Here is a 13,664-nt window from a genome sequence, read left to right on the forward strand (position 1 = left end):
AACATGCTCATTTCGAAAGATTTACCATGCCTGGGAAATGCACAGACTGCATTCTGATGAAGGTACATTTTCAAAAACGTCCTGCCATAAGAAGTGTCAGCAACCCCACCTCCCCAGGAACAATACATCAGCCCCCCTCGTCCATTAGCAGGGCAGAGCCGCGGCACCTGGGCTGTGTTGATTCATTGGCTAGTAATGAAGAGCTCTTTAAATTTGCAAGACCCTGCCATCTCAGGTGTCCTCTCCCTAGACACCGGTGAGGATCACATCCAGTGCAGCCGGACCCCCGTCCCTGCCAGCGCCTGGCTGGGCCAGCTCAGTCAGCCCCAGCGGGGAGCAGGAAGGTGGGCCTGTACCTCGGTCCCCGTCCCCGGTCAGCCCTGGGGGCGGGACGCGGGAGAAGAGAGGCCCCTTACCTGAGCTGTCCATGGTGCTGCTGCCGCCGTCCAGATGCTGCGGCTGCGGCTGCTGTCGGGCCGGGCTCCGGGCTGCGGCCAGCACGGCCGGGATCACCCCTTGCTTGCTGCCGCCGCCGGCTCTCTCTTTGCTGCCCCCGCTGAAGTCACCGTTGCTCTCCACCAGCTGCAAAGATTCGTACCCGTCATTGCTGGGCTTTTTGCGGTAGCTCCCGAGCAGGCTCATGGGCGAGTCGGCGGCGGGGAGGCTCCGCGGGCAGGGGCGGGAAACCGCGCGCGCGCCCTCGCCTTCCCCGGGGTGGGGGGGTGGGGGTGGGGGGAGCGGGGCCCCAGCGGGGCGCTGTGTGCTGGGCGTGGGCCGCCGGCTCGGCTCCGCTCCCCCGGCTGGGCACAGGGACTCCACCGGCGCGGCCTTGGCACAGCGCTCCCCGGCGGCCGCCACAGCCCAGCGCTGGGTCCTCGCAGGCTCGGCTCCCCTGGCCGGGAGCCAGCTCCTGTCTGGAGCCCCGGCTCGGGCGCAATCCAGCTCCAGGGGGCGTCTGGCGCGGGCCGCGCCCTGCCTCTCGCGGCCTGGGCTGCGCCGCTCCGACAGAGAGGGGCGGGGCACGCGTGGCAGCGGCCCCCGCCCGGCCGGGCAGGGGAGGGGAGGGGGTGGGCCGCTCCGGGGAGGGTGAAAAGGCCCAATGGCGGCCTGGCTCAGGCTGAGGCTAACAAAGCCTCTTAAGCGCCCACCCCCTTTTTAAAGGGTTTGACGGGGGTGATTTCAGTCTTAGGCCAGAGGCCTCACTGCCTCTGTTTGAAAATTCTGTCTCACCTGTGTGTAACCCCGCCCCCCCCCATATATTATGTTATCTACACACGGACACCCTATATTATCTACATACGCACCCCACACCCTATGTCTTATCTACTCATGTCTTCTCCGCTCTTTATTCTGAACCCAGTTTTCTCTTAGGCGTCAAGGAGTTTAAAAAGAAAAAAAAAATCGAGAAAGTCTCTCTGATTTGGAGCCATAATTCACCTAACCTAACCATACCATGGACTGTAAAACCGCAGACAAACTGCTGTCACTGGTACTGCTGAGACACTTGGACCAAACCCCCTCAAACAAATTACACCGGACAATTCTGTCAATGCCACCTTTCTCGCCGTAGGGCTTAGACTAAACTGATAGTGGTAGAAACAGAAGAATGGCCACACTGGGTCAGACCAAAAGTCCATCTCGCCCAATATTCTGTCTTCTGACAGTGGCCAAGGCCAGGTGCCCCAGAGGGAATGAACACAGCAGGTAATCATCAAGTGATTCATCCCCTGTTGCCCATTCCCAGCTTCTGGCAAACACAGGCTAGGAACATCATCACTGCCCATCCTGGCTAATAGCCATTGATTGACCTATCCTCCATGAACTTATCTAGTTCTTTTTTGAATCCTGTTATAGTCTTGGCCTTCACAACATCCTCTGGCAAGGAGTTTCGTAGGTTGACTGTGTGTTGTGTGGAAAAAATACTTCCTTTTGTTTGTTTTAAACCTGCTGCCTATTCATTTAATTTGGTGGCCCATAATTCTTGTGTTCTGAGAAGGAGTAAATAACACTTCCTTATTTACTTTCTCCACACCAGTCATGATTTTATAGACTTCTATCATATCCCCTCTTAGGCATCTCTTTTCGAAGCTGAAAAGTCCCAGTCTTATTAATCTCTTCTCAAATGGCAGTCGTTCCATACCCGTAATCATTTTTGTTGTCCTTTTCTGAAACTTTTCCAATTCCAATCTATCATTTTTGAGATGGGGCGACCACATCTGCACGCAGTATTCAAGATGTGGGTTTACTATGGATTTATATAGAGGCAATATGATATTTTCTGTCTTATTATCTATCCCTTACTTAATGATTCCCAACATTCTGTTAGCTTTTTTGACTGCCGCTGCACATTGAGCAGATGTTTTCAGAGAAAGCAGATGTTTTCAGAGACAAAAATGATTTTTTAAAATGCTGGCTCTCTCCCCGTTCCTCTCCTCTCCACTCCCAAATAAATTTTAGGAGCGTTTGCTTTGTTTGTGAAAGGTGCTTATTTGATAGCCCTGGATCATGAAATCCCAAATCCCTGAGTTTATTCTCTGAATGTTGACTATGCCACTATCCTGAATATGTGCTTTAGCCCAGGTCTAGGGTTACCATAGTGCAGGAGCCCCTGTGCTGAGACTGCCAAACAGGATCGGAAGGATGGCATAGTGTTGGCATGCTGGACTGGGGCTGGACTACACCCAAATCACTGCAGCTGTGCCGCTGTAGCCCTGCTAGTGCAGACGCGCTCTGCCAACAGCAGAGAGCTCTCCCATCGGCAAACTACATCCACTTCTGCAAGTGGTGGTAGCTATGTCAATGGGAGAAGCTCTCCCGCTGACATAGTGCTGTACACACCGGCACTTAGGTCGATGTAATTTACGTGACTGGGGGTGGCTTTTTTACATCCCTGAGCGAAACAAGTTATACCAACATAAGTGCCGGTGTGTAGAAGCCCTGGGACTCAGAAGACCTGTGTTCAGTTCTTGGTTCAGATACAGACTTCTGGTGTGATCCTGGGCAAATCACTTCATCTCTCCTCCCCATCTGTAAAAAATGGGTACATTTCCCTACTTCACAGGGGTGTTGTCTGAATGTAATCCATTAACGATTGTGATGTGCTCAGATACTAACTACAGTGCTGAAGCCTATGTGAGTATCTAGATGCAGAGATCGCCAGCCCATACTAGGTTAGAATGGGTGGCATCAAGTTGAAATGTTTGGTTTTTATCATGAATTACTAGCCTATCTTCTGTTTGCTCAGTCCAATTGATTTTTAGACATTTGTATAGGTGGATTTCTCACTGTATAATGCAGAAGAATGTCCTTGAACAATACCATAGTCCCATGTTGCTCTGCATTTATATTTTAAGCACCCTAGGTAGTTCACATTTTAGTCATTTCCATTTGTAGTGATCTAGGAGTGTCAAATCTGACATACGGAATATAAAAAAAAAAAAAGTTTATCCACCATGAAGCTTGCACAGCCCAGCAAAGCAATCATAGAATATCAGGGTTGGAAGGGACCTCAGGAGGTCATCTAGCCCAACCCCCTGCTCAAAGCAGGACCAATCCCCAATTTTTGCCCCAGATCCCTAAATGGCCCCCTCAAGGATTGAACTCACAACCCTGGGTTTAGCAGGCCAATGCTCAAACCACTGAGCTATCCCTCCCCCCCCCAAAGCAGGACCAATCCCCTATTTTTGCCCCAGATCCCTAAATGGCCCCCTCAAGGATTGAACTCACAACCCTGAGTTTAGCAGGCCAGTGCTCAAACCACTGAGCTATCCCTCCACCCCCGAATCTTATTGCTATACATGTGTGTCCTCCCCACATCCTGCCCTACTTGTTGTTTCATCACCATTTGGACATAGCAAATCAAATTGTGTTTTCCTGTAAAGCAGTAGTCATGAAAGCAGTAATGCCAAGAAGAAATTCTATTGCAATTTCCACAATTTGAGGTATTAAAGACACTTGGCTTTCAACTTTATGCTTAACACTCCAGGAGAGGGGGCAGCTGGTACAATCATAACTTGTCATTGTACTATTGATTATATAACTCCTCAAATTCTATATTGCTGGGTAGAGAAGATTCTAGGCCACAGATGCACCTATGCAAGGAGAACCCACAAGTTTGAAAGTGACAAAATAAAGGACACCATCTCCAAAGATGTAATTTGGAATAAAAATCAAGACTAATTCTGCAGTAGGTTTGTATAAGTTCTTCCCCTTCATTATATTGTGTTAAAATACTGTATGAAGTAAAATGCAGAGAGCAAATCTTGCCAATATGCTTCATGTGAGAAATATGATGACAAGAAACCAATCTGAATATCCAGTAAAGCAAAACTCATGTTATTTTTTCAATTAATCTTGACTGGATCCTTACAGTGCTGAGAGACACACTTCACATTAGGCAGCCAGTAAATCCCGAATGATTCCTACACTGCCCTTATGCAAGCTGTGAAATTCTGTACAATCAGTCAAAGTGAATTTATTTCTGTTTTCTTTATTCAAAAATACCAAACTAGTGTCCCTGCTCAAAGTGCGACTATTCAATTTTTGCAGTGTTTTCTGAAAGAGTTCTTGGTCCTGTTAGTCCTTGAGTAAAGCCTAGCCCAAGTTGGAGTGGAATAGCCATAGTACTAGCTGCCCCACTCTAAGGGGCGGGACATTTGCCTTGTTTAAGCAAACTGTTCCCTAGTTCACTTACTGCTCTGTTTTCTGTTATCTTTGTCCAGTCGTAGCACCAGAAAATCAGTAAAGGTGGAGCCAGACCCTAAATCTTAACTCATCCTGGACAAGTAAATACTGAGAATCTCTACTGGACACTCCAATACACAGCCTTTCCTGTTATAAAGTGCAGTGGGAACCTTACTTTGAAGTCATTTTTCATTAAACTGTTTCATTGCAAGAAGAGGTTCACTGTAGCTGGAATTGTAACTTACACTTCACTTTGCACTGAAACAATTTGATATTTGCATTATACTTCATTAGAAACGGAGTTTCCTTATATTCAAGTTTGTTATCAGGTTCCATTGAAATCTGAAGCACATGTTTTTCTGGCCCAAAATTTACATTTCCAGTATTTTACAGGCACGTTGCACTTATATTAGACAAAGCTTAATCCATGATTCTTCTATGAGTTCTTTCCTTCACATTTTGTAAATGAGGGTGGGAATCCACAGAGGGATCCATCTTTCATGCATGGATCCTCCCCTTTTATTAATTATTATTATGGATTTCTTTTATTACCATAGAGCCTAGGAACCCTAGTCGTGGAACAGGATCCCATTGTGCTAGGCACTGTACAAACACAGAACAAAAAGACAGTCCCTTCCCCAAAGAGCTTGCAGTCACTGATGATGCCACCTTTAGTTCCACTACTTTTCTGCAAAGGCCCCTTCACAGGGTGGGATTTGACCAGGGTGATGGTGACCCCATGTTTGGTGAGGCCTGAACACAGGGATATGCATCATGCCCCGTGGACAGCTTAATGAAGAGATAGTGCTGCAGTCTAGGGCCACATAATTTTTTTTCCCAGAGATCCCCTATAAGATGGAGTGCAGAAGGAGCAGCCATAACTGGTCATTGGTATCATAGTTCCAAGGGAAAAGCAGAAGGATATTTGTCCTTCCTTGAGGTCTATGTAAGATCAAGAGTACCATATAAGACTTAAGTATAATTATCTACATCATGCAGAATTTCCAAAAACCATAGCACAAGAGAAACACAGCATGCTAGGGAAGCTCATTAAAAGTGTCAGGATTTATTGAACAAGAGCTAGTGATATTAAAAATTTGAGATAGACGGTATATTCATGTCTGAACACAAACGCCATAAGGTGCCATAAATAGTATGGGAGTTGGTAGCAACCTAGGGAGGCAGCATCTCCAGTCTCTAGGACATTGGACTGAGAGTCATAATAAATGGCCGCTATTCCCTGCTCTGTCGCTGACCTGCTGACCTGCTATTGACTGCTTGGGCAAGTCAATTCACCTTTATGTGCCTCCAATTCTTTGTCTTATCAACTGCAAGCTCGTTAGAGTAGAGACTTATGTGTTGCATGAGAACGGCTATACTGGGTCAGACCAATGTCCATCTAGCCCAGTATCCTGTCTTCCGACAGTGGCCGGTGCTAGAAGCTTCAAAGGGAATGAACGGAACAGAGCAGTTACCAAGTAATCCATCCCCTGTCATCCAGTCCCAGCCTCTGGCAGTCAGAGACGTAAGGTATGTCTACACTGCAGTTAGACACCCGTGGCTGGCCCAGGCCAGCCAACTCAGGCTCGTGCGGCTCAGGATATGGGGCTGTTTTATTTCAGTGTAGACTTGGGCTACAGACTTGGGCTTGTGCAGCAGACCAAGCTCTGGGTCCATCCCACCTCTCAGGGTCCTAGAGACCAAGCTCCCACCCAAACCTGAACATATACACTGCAATTAAGTAGTCCTGTAGCCTGAACCCCACAAGCCTGAGTCAGCTGGCACGGGCCAGCCATAGATTTCTAATTGCGGTGTAGACATACTCTTAGGTATACCCAAAGCATGGGGTTGCATCCCTGACCATCTTGGCTAATAGCCGTTGATGAACTTATCCATCATGAACTTATCTAATTCTTTCTTTAGCTCAGTTATAGTTTTAGCCTTCTCAACATCCCCTAGCAATGAGTTCCACACACTGACTGTGCATTGTGTGAATAAGTACTTCCTTAGGTTTGTTTTAAATCGGGTGACCTCTGGTTTTTGTGTTATGTGTTTACACAGTGCCTCGGACAATGAGGCCGAATCTCCACTTGAAGCTTTAGGCAATAGAACTAAGTGGTGTGCTCTCAATTCTTCACTGATATAATTAAGCTGTGCAGTGCTAAGAAAAGTATGACTCAATTTAACGAAGGTACAAGTATAACTTGAAAGTTAGTTTGATATCTTAAACAATTCCTTTACAAAGTAAATTTTATCTATAGAAAATATGTATCAGCTCAAAAGTTATTCCACTGTGAACAGTGCTAACATATCACATTGCATAAAGGCTTCCACAGACCAGATGTTCCTGAAGCGAGTACATGAACTGTAACTGACTCCTTTCAGAGATGTACATAGGTGGAAAAGTAGTGGTGTGTTTTGAATTGTTGGACACATAAGAGTGATAGATGTGCTATTTTATAGGCTGCCAGCTCCAGTTCTTTTAAAAAAAAAAATCTTTTTACAGAGTAAAACAATTAAATGCAACCCCAAATCTTTTTTTCTTATTTCACTAAACTTTTGCCCCAACTTTTTAACTCATCTTTCTCAAATATGTAAACATCTTCAGCTATGTAGCTTTTATTTTATTTAAAGTGATTTAGTAATGTATTATACCACCATGGATTCAGCTCTGCTGGCTACAATTTCAAATTCTACAGAGTGAACTTCATTTCTTCTACTTGCTTCAGATTTAGAGCCTCTAGCATCACATAAAGCCAAGGATAGTGACCACACATATATGCACAAGTACAAGGTCTAGTCTGTTTTACAAGTTTTATTAAAGTCACAATTAAAGTTATGATTACCTATGCATATAAAGACCTATGCTCAAGTTACAAATATAGTCATGCTCACATCCTTAACGATATTCTTAGAGTCTGATGGATGCCTTGCCAACTGATCATCAGTAGAGGGATGGTTCCTGCTGGAGTTTTCCCATAAGGAACTCATTTTACGCACTCTGGTTGCCCTCTTTTTATCTTGTGTTTCTGACTACACCTAACACTCTGCACATGCACATGAAGGTGTCCATCCTCTTTTTCCTCATTTGTATTGTGTTCCCCAAGAATATTGTATACCCCCTGTTTAATAGGTTGTTTGTAGTCCCTTTATTCTCATTACCATCAACACACATAGTGCACTCTGTGGTTAGGGCCTGTGTTAGAAAAAATGTGCCTCTAGGGCATTTTGGGATCTAAAATTTATCTTACAGCTAATTTTTCCCAATATCACCCATTGGTACATTTGTTCCCGTAATTTTGCAGCATAGGGTCATTCTTTGGTCACTTACTTATGTCAAGCATTTCTTATGCCTATGGCCTAGTATGGTTAAGTTAAAATCTTACAGGCCTCAGCATGTAAGCCTTGCATTTTAGCCCTTCGTACCTAGATACCTAATACATACTTATCCCTTCTAACTACTAATTAATCTAATAGTTCTATAATCCTACAATTTAACTTTATTTAACATACAATGATTATGCATAACTTGACGTTAGTTAATCAACATCACACAATAAATGAATGATAAAATGAAGTAATTGGCTACTGCTAATAACATTCCCCTTTGACTTGTCTTTAGCTAAAAGCCAGCGTTTGGAAAAACTTAGTTAATGATGCTATGTAATTTCCTTCCATATTGCCTTAAAATAGGATATTTCCCATATACTTAACTAGTAACACTGATCATGAACAATGCATGTAAGTATCTCTCATCATAGTATAACAGCTGCATGGCTAACCAAATATCCTAATGTCTGACAAACAGGTCGCTCTGTCTGGTTTATAGAGGTGAGGGCTGTGAGCTACGCCTGAGGAGAACTGATTAAAGTCTATGGCAACTCTAAATAAGGCTTGCTAATTTCGTATCTGAATATTTCACTGGACTCTATCCCCATTAAATATATAAAAAATTGCCTGTATCAATATAGTATTTACATAGGATATTCATTCCCTTTTATTAGTCTATTCTGTAATGTATAAGAAAGTTTTCCTGAAAGTGTAACTCATTTGTATTCTCAATTAGTTAATTAAATTGGCTCTAAACGCTGTTTAAGGTATGTTTTTGTTTCTTTCATCAATGTAGTTCAGAACAATACTACACATGCAATAAGGAACTGAGAAGCAGAACAAAGCCAACTTCACCCTAGCTACAAAAATTTATGGTTGAAGTTTGCAACTAAATTTTATATTTAAAAAAGACTGTTGAACAAAAGGTGTGTAATTTAAGGAAAATAATTTTGCATCCTAAATCATGAACTAGTTGTTGCTTTGATTACTACATTCAATTCCTTTGAAAAGTATATTTTATTCATTATTCTGTTTTACCATCGTGAAACCAAGTTAGTGAACTTTTGGGGGCACTGTTGAAATATTCACATATTTCAACACATATTGGGCTAGTCACCAAATGTTGTTCTATGCATTAAGGGCCTGATCCTGCTCCCATTGAAGCCAATAGAAAAACTCCCTTCGATGGGAGAAGAATCAGGTCCTGAAAGCCTCATCCAAAGCAAAAACCTTTCCACTGACTTCAGTGGGCACTGGATCAGGTCCCAAATGAGGCTGGATTTACACTGATGTTTAATATGCCTGTGTTTTGTGGAATATTGTCTAGACAAAGAATCTATATCCTCAGTTTTCACTGATATGGCCCTCTCTGGTTATTCCAACAGATAGCACATATTTCTATCAATCTGAACGTACTTCATTGAATGAAGCTCATTAAAGTACATTCAGATTTTTCATTCAGCATCTGAAGTGGCTCCAGCTCTAAGCCCATTTCAGTTTCAGTCAATGAGGCCTAATGAGTCTCTTTCCTTGGCTTTCTTGTATCACAGCATTTTTTGATTTGAGGACATATGAGCAAAAGGGAATAAGCAAATTAGTGGTCATTAAAGCAGCCCTTTTTATGGCAAACTGCTGCACCCCAAGGGGTTGCCCAAACCACTAAAGGAATTAGTGTCTACAGCATTAAGAGTCAAGGCCCAGGAGAGCAAAGAACGTAGAAGGCAGATGACAGCGTCAAAAGGTAGAATCCCTACAGCAATTCTGCCCTTGGATACCTGTGACTCAAATTTTGAGATTCTGAAGTGCTTAGTGGCTGTACTTGGAACTCATCCCTGGAAATGCTTATTCAATGAGAAGTCCCAGCTCAAGCAAGAAGTCACACTGAACTCAATAGGACTTACCCACATGAGTAAAGGTTTGCCGGATTATGCTCTTAATCTGGCAACCCACCCCCATGCATCATGCAGTTATTATAATCTAGTGCCAGGGTGGCCAACGTGTGGCTCTGGAGCCTCATGCGGCTCTTCAGAAGTTAATATGTGACTCCTTGCATAGGCACCAACTCCCGGGGCTGGAGCTACAGGTGCCAACTTTCCAATGTGTCGGGGGGCGGGGGGGGCGGCTCACTGCTCAACCCCTGGCTCTGCCACGGGCCCTGGCCCCACTCCACCCCTTCTCCCCAGGCTCCTGCCCCTTCCCCAGATTCTGCCATGCCCTTGCTCCTCCCCCTTTCCCCCAAGAGCCTCCTGCATGCTGTGAAACAGCTGATTATGGTGGGCAGGAGGCATGGGGAGGGAGAGGGAGGTGCTGATCAGTGGGGCTGCCAGCGGGTGGGAGGCACTAGGGGCAGGGAGCTGATGGGGAGGCTGCTGACGTATGACTGTGGCTCTTTGGCAATGTACATTGGTAAATTCTGGCTCCTTCTCAGGCTCAGGTTGGCCACCCCTGGTCTAGTGGTTTTAAACATGTAATATCTGTGCCATCCTCCAAGGAAGAGAATTCCCCTTAGTGAAAATAATTAGTTTAATAAATATAAGAGGAGAGTCACAAAGATAGCTTTCCTCTTGTTAAATGTTTAAGGTACTTAGAATCTATAGCATAGTAGCTAGTACATATTCGATAGTGAGGAATTGTATTCCTTCAATTCCCATTGTGTTATTTTGATGTTTAGTGTAGTTAGACTGCAAGAATGTAGCGTAGTTAAGACTCATAAATTTTGGAAAGCTAGCAGAATCCTTTCTAGCATTCATAATCTACGTAATCTAACCTTTTTACTCTAATACTACATTCATCTCTTTGGTATCTGCACTGCATCATTTACATGTTAAAGGTCCAATCTGCTGAGACACTGGCTGCCAGTTCTTGATACCTTACAGAATTAGAATCCAAGACTGGGTTTACATTCTCTTTCAGACTATTTCAAAAACACTTTAGTCTCTAGCAGCGGTCATTACTGAAGCAACCATTTTTTTACACCCTTTTAAAAAAAATATAAAAAAGCATGACTTAGTTTTCTTCTTCAGTTATAATTTAGCACTGTAGATAACTTCATTGTTATACAAACAGTTGGATGCCCCTGGAACACTAGAAAAATACTATTTTATCTTTTTATTTAAAAATAAAATTAAAACCTCCCATCTGGACATATTAGTTCCACTCATGCACATGAGTTCCATTTCTCGAGACCCTATCTGAATGCTTGAATAGTATATATATTTTATATGCACCCATATCAGAGATGTACCGGTGCTGCATGGGACTTGAGCTCCATGATGACCTGCATATTATGTAGCCCTTTGCAGTAGTAGTAAGATGTGCCTCTATTTGAATTATTATTTGATGGCTTGTGCTAGGACTCCCAGGCTCTTAGATGTATAGCAGGAAGCTGGAAGCCCTAGCCCTAAAACAGTCTGCAGCTCCCAGAAGCTGCAGACTCTGGCAGTCCAAGCTCACCAGCAACCTACCAGGTGAGCTGGGAGGAAACTAGGCAGGTTTCTAGTAGAAAGCTGCCTGTGTTGGGCAGAAGATTGTTGAAATCAAACTGTTGGTTTATATGAATTGGCATTTTCCAACAAATGTTTCACTGGAAAATTCCTGGCCAGCTCTACCTAACCCACATTCATGTCACCCTTATCCATTGTACTATTGGAAACATTTTCAAAAGTGCCTAAGTTGCATGGACAACTCACGCTTGAAAATGGGGCTTAGGCTCCAAAGTCAGTTAGGCGTGTTAGAAAATTTTACTCTCTGTCTAAATTCAGGCCCTGATCCTGCAAACCGTTTAATGGGGGCAGACCCTAGGCCTACGCTGAGTTCTCTTGACTTCAGTGGGCTGTAGAGGGCTCCTCCCACAAAGATCTGATTACATGGCCAAGGCCTTAGATTATGAGTTCTGGGGTACAAGGAGCTATGCCCATTTATGGCATTTTATGGGTAATAAAATTGTCATCAAACCATGGAAATACCGGAATGGTAGACTGTATCAGAACAACATGTATAGACTGAGAACACAAGCTTATAAATTAAATTACAATTATACTCAGACTCAAACTTTAAGATCAGAAGGGACCATCATGATCATCTAGTATGACCTCCTGCATATTGCAGGCCACAGAACCTCACCCACTCCTGTCAGACCCCAAATCTCTGGCTGAGTTACTGAAATCCTCAAATTGCGGTTGAAAGACTTCAAGTTACAGAGAATCCACCATTTACACTAGTGTAACCTACAAGTGACCCGTGCCCCATGATGCAGAGGAAGGCGAAAAAAAACCCAGGGTCTCTGCCAGTCTAACCCAGGAGAAAAATCCATCCCGACCCCAAATATGGTGATCAGTTAGACGTTGAGCATGTGGGCAAGACCCAGCAGCCAGACACCTGGAAAAGAATTCACTGTAGTGACTCTACTGTAGTGTAGAGCCCTCCCCATCTAGTGTCCCATTACCAGCCATTGTAGATATGTACTGCTAGCAGTCGCAGATTGCCTACAATGGCATGTAGCTAGTCTGATCATATCATCCCCCGCATAAATTTATCAAGCTCTATTTTGAAACCAGTTAGGGTTTTGCCCCCACTGCTCCCCTTGGGAGGCTGCTCCAGAACTTCACTCCTCTGATGGTTAGAAACCTACATCTAACTTCAAGTCTAAACATGTTGATGGCCAGTTTATATCCCTTTGTCCATACACATGGAATATTGATATAACAATCAAATGCCAGTAATAAAATCAGTGTAAAGGAGCTTTAGCTCTATTGGTTCATCCCTTGTAAGAAATACAATAGGATTGCCTATTATAGTACCATTTGGAATGTTCCTCTCCACAAAAGTGATAGTTTTCCACTTGTTCCTGTTTTCATGCTTCTCCTTTATTAGTCTTTGCTTTCCTTCTCCTTAGTTCCCTTCTTGTCACCCTTGTTCGCCTTCTCATATATGCCCTAGATTTTTTTCTATTAAACTAGCCTTACCTCTGCACAAATTATTTCTGAAAGTCCTCTCACTTGAAGAGTTGTTTCTAGTTAATTTCAGTCTGCACTTCACCCTTATGCTCTATTTGCCCAGAGAGAGCATTTCTCTCTCACTCTCTGATTTGTATCTGGGAAAGAAATCAGGGATTGCTATGCAGTAGCTGACTCTAGAAAGGGTTTGCAAAGTATATTTTGAAGACATTTTCAGTAGAAGTGTGTATCACCACTGAGGTCCATAAGGTGTTTCCACAACAAACTGCTTTACATAAAATGTAATTTCTACCAAATGACCTTTACTGTACCATTAAAAAAGAGTGTATTGTTACATTAAACACAGATTGTGTGTGTGTTAAAGTTATGTTACAGGTCATAGCCAAACCATCAAAACCAAGTACATTCTGATCTGAATTATGGCTGTACAGAGTCCTTGTTTCCGCATTCTAACACTGTATGGGCCTCTGTCATCAGTTCCCTTCTCACCAGTAAGTATTGTCTACTTTTATATTCAAATCTATCGTAACCATTACATTACCACCAGTGCCGGTCCACCAGTGGGAGCTCTAGCATAAGCTCCAGCCGCTGCCTGCATTTTTAGCAGTCTGTCACGAGCTGGCCTTTGATAACTTTTCTTCAAAACTAGTCAGACACAGATGGATTCTGGAGAGCATATAGCCTTCTAGATCAGCT

The 13,664-nt window shown here is 43.7% G+C and overlaps 1 protein-coding gene across 2 annotated transcripts in view; it reads right to left on the bottom strand.

The window, feature by feature from the left end:
- Window positions 1-13,664, bottom strand: part of DNAJC6 (DnaJ heat shock protein family (Hsp40) member C6) — a 90,679-nt gene that overhangs the window by 67,404 nt on the left and 9,611 nt on the right. Inside the window, exon 2 of one of the 2 annotated variants that reach the window (XM_073357431.1) lies at window positions 417-582. In XM_073357431.1, coding sequence (XP_073213532.1) covers window positions 417-429 — 13 coding nt within the window. In that variant the 5' untranslated portion in view covers window positions 430-582. Of the gene's footprint in view, window positions 1-416; window positions 1,021-13,664 lie in introns of those variants that run through there. The other variant, XM_073357429.1, reaches the window with a different exon arrangement.

The sequence above is a fragment of the Lepidochelys kempii genome, chromosome 8 (genome assembly GCF_965140265.1).
Source record: "Lepidochelys kempii isolate rLepKem1 chromosome 8, rLepKem1.hap2, whole genome shotgun sequence".
Taxonomy (NCBI): domain Eukaryota; kingdom Metazoa; phylum Chordata; order Testudines; family Cheloniidae; genus Lepidochelys; species Lepidochelys kempii.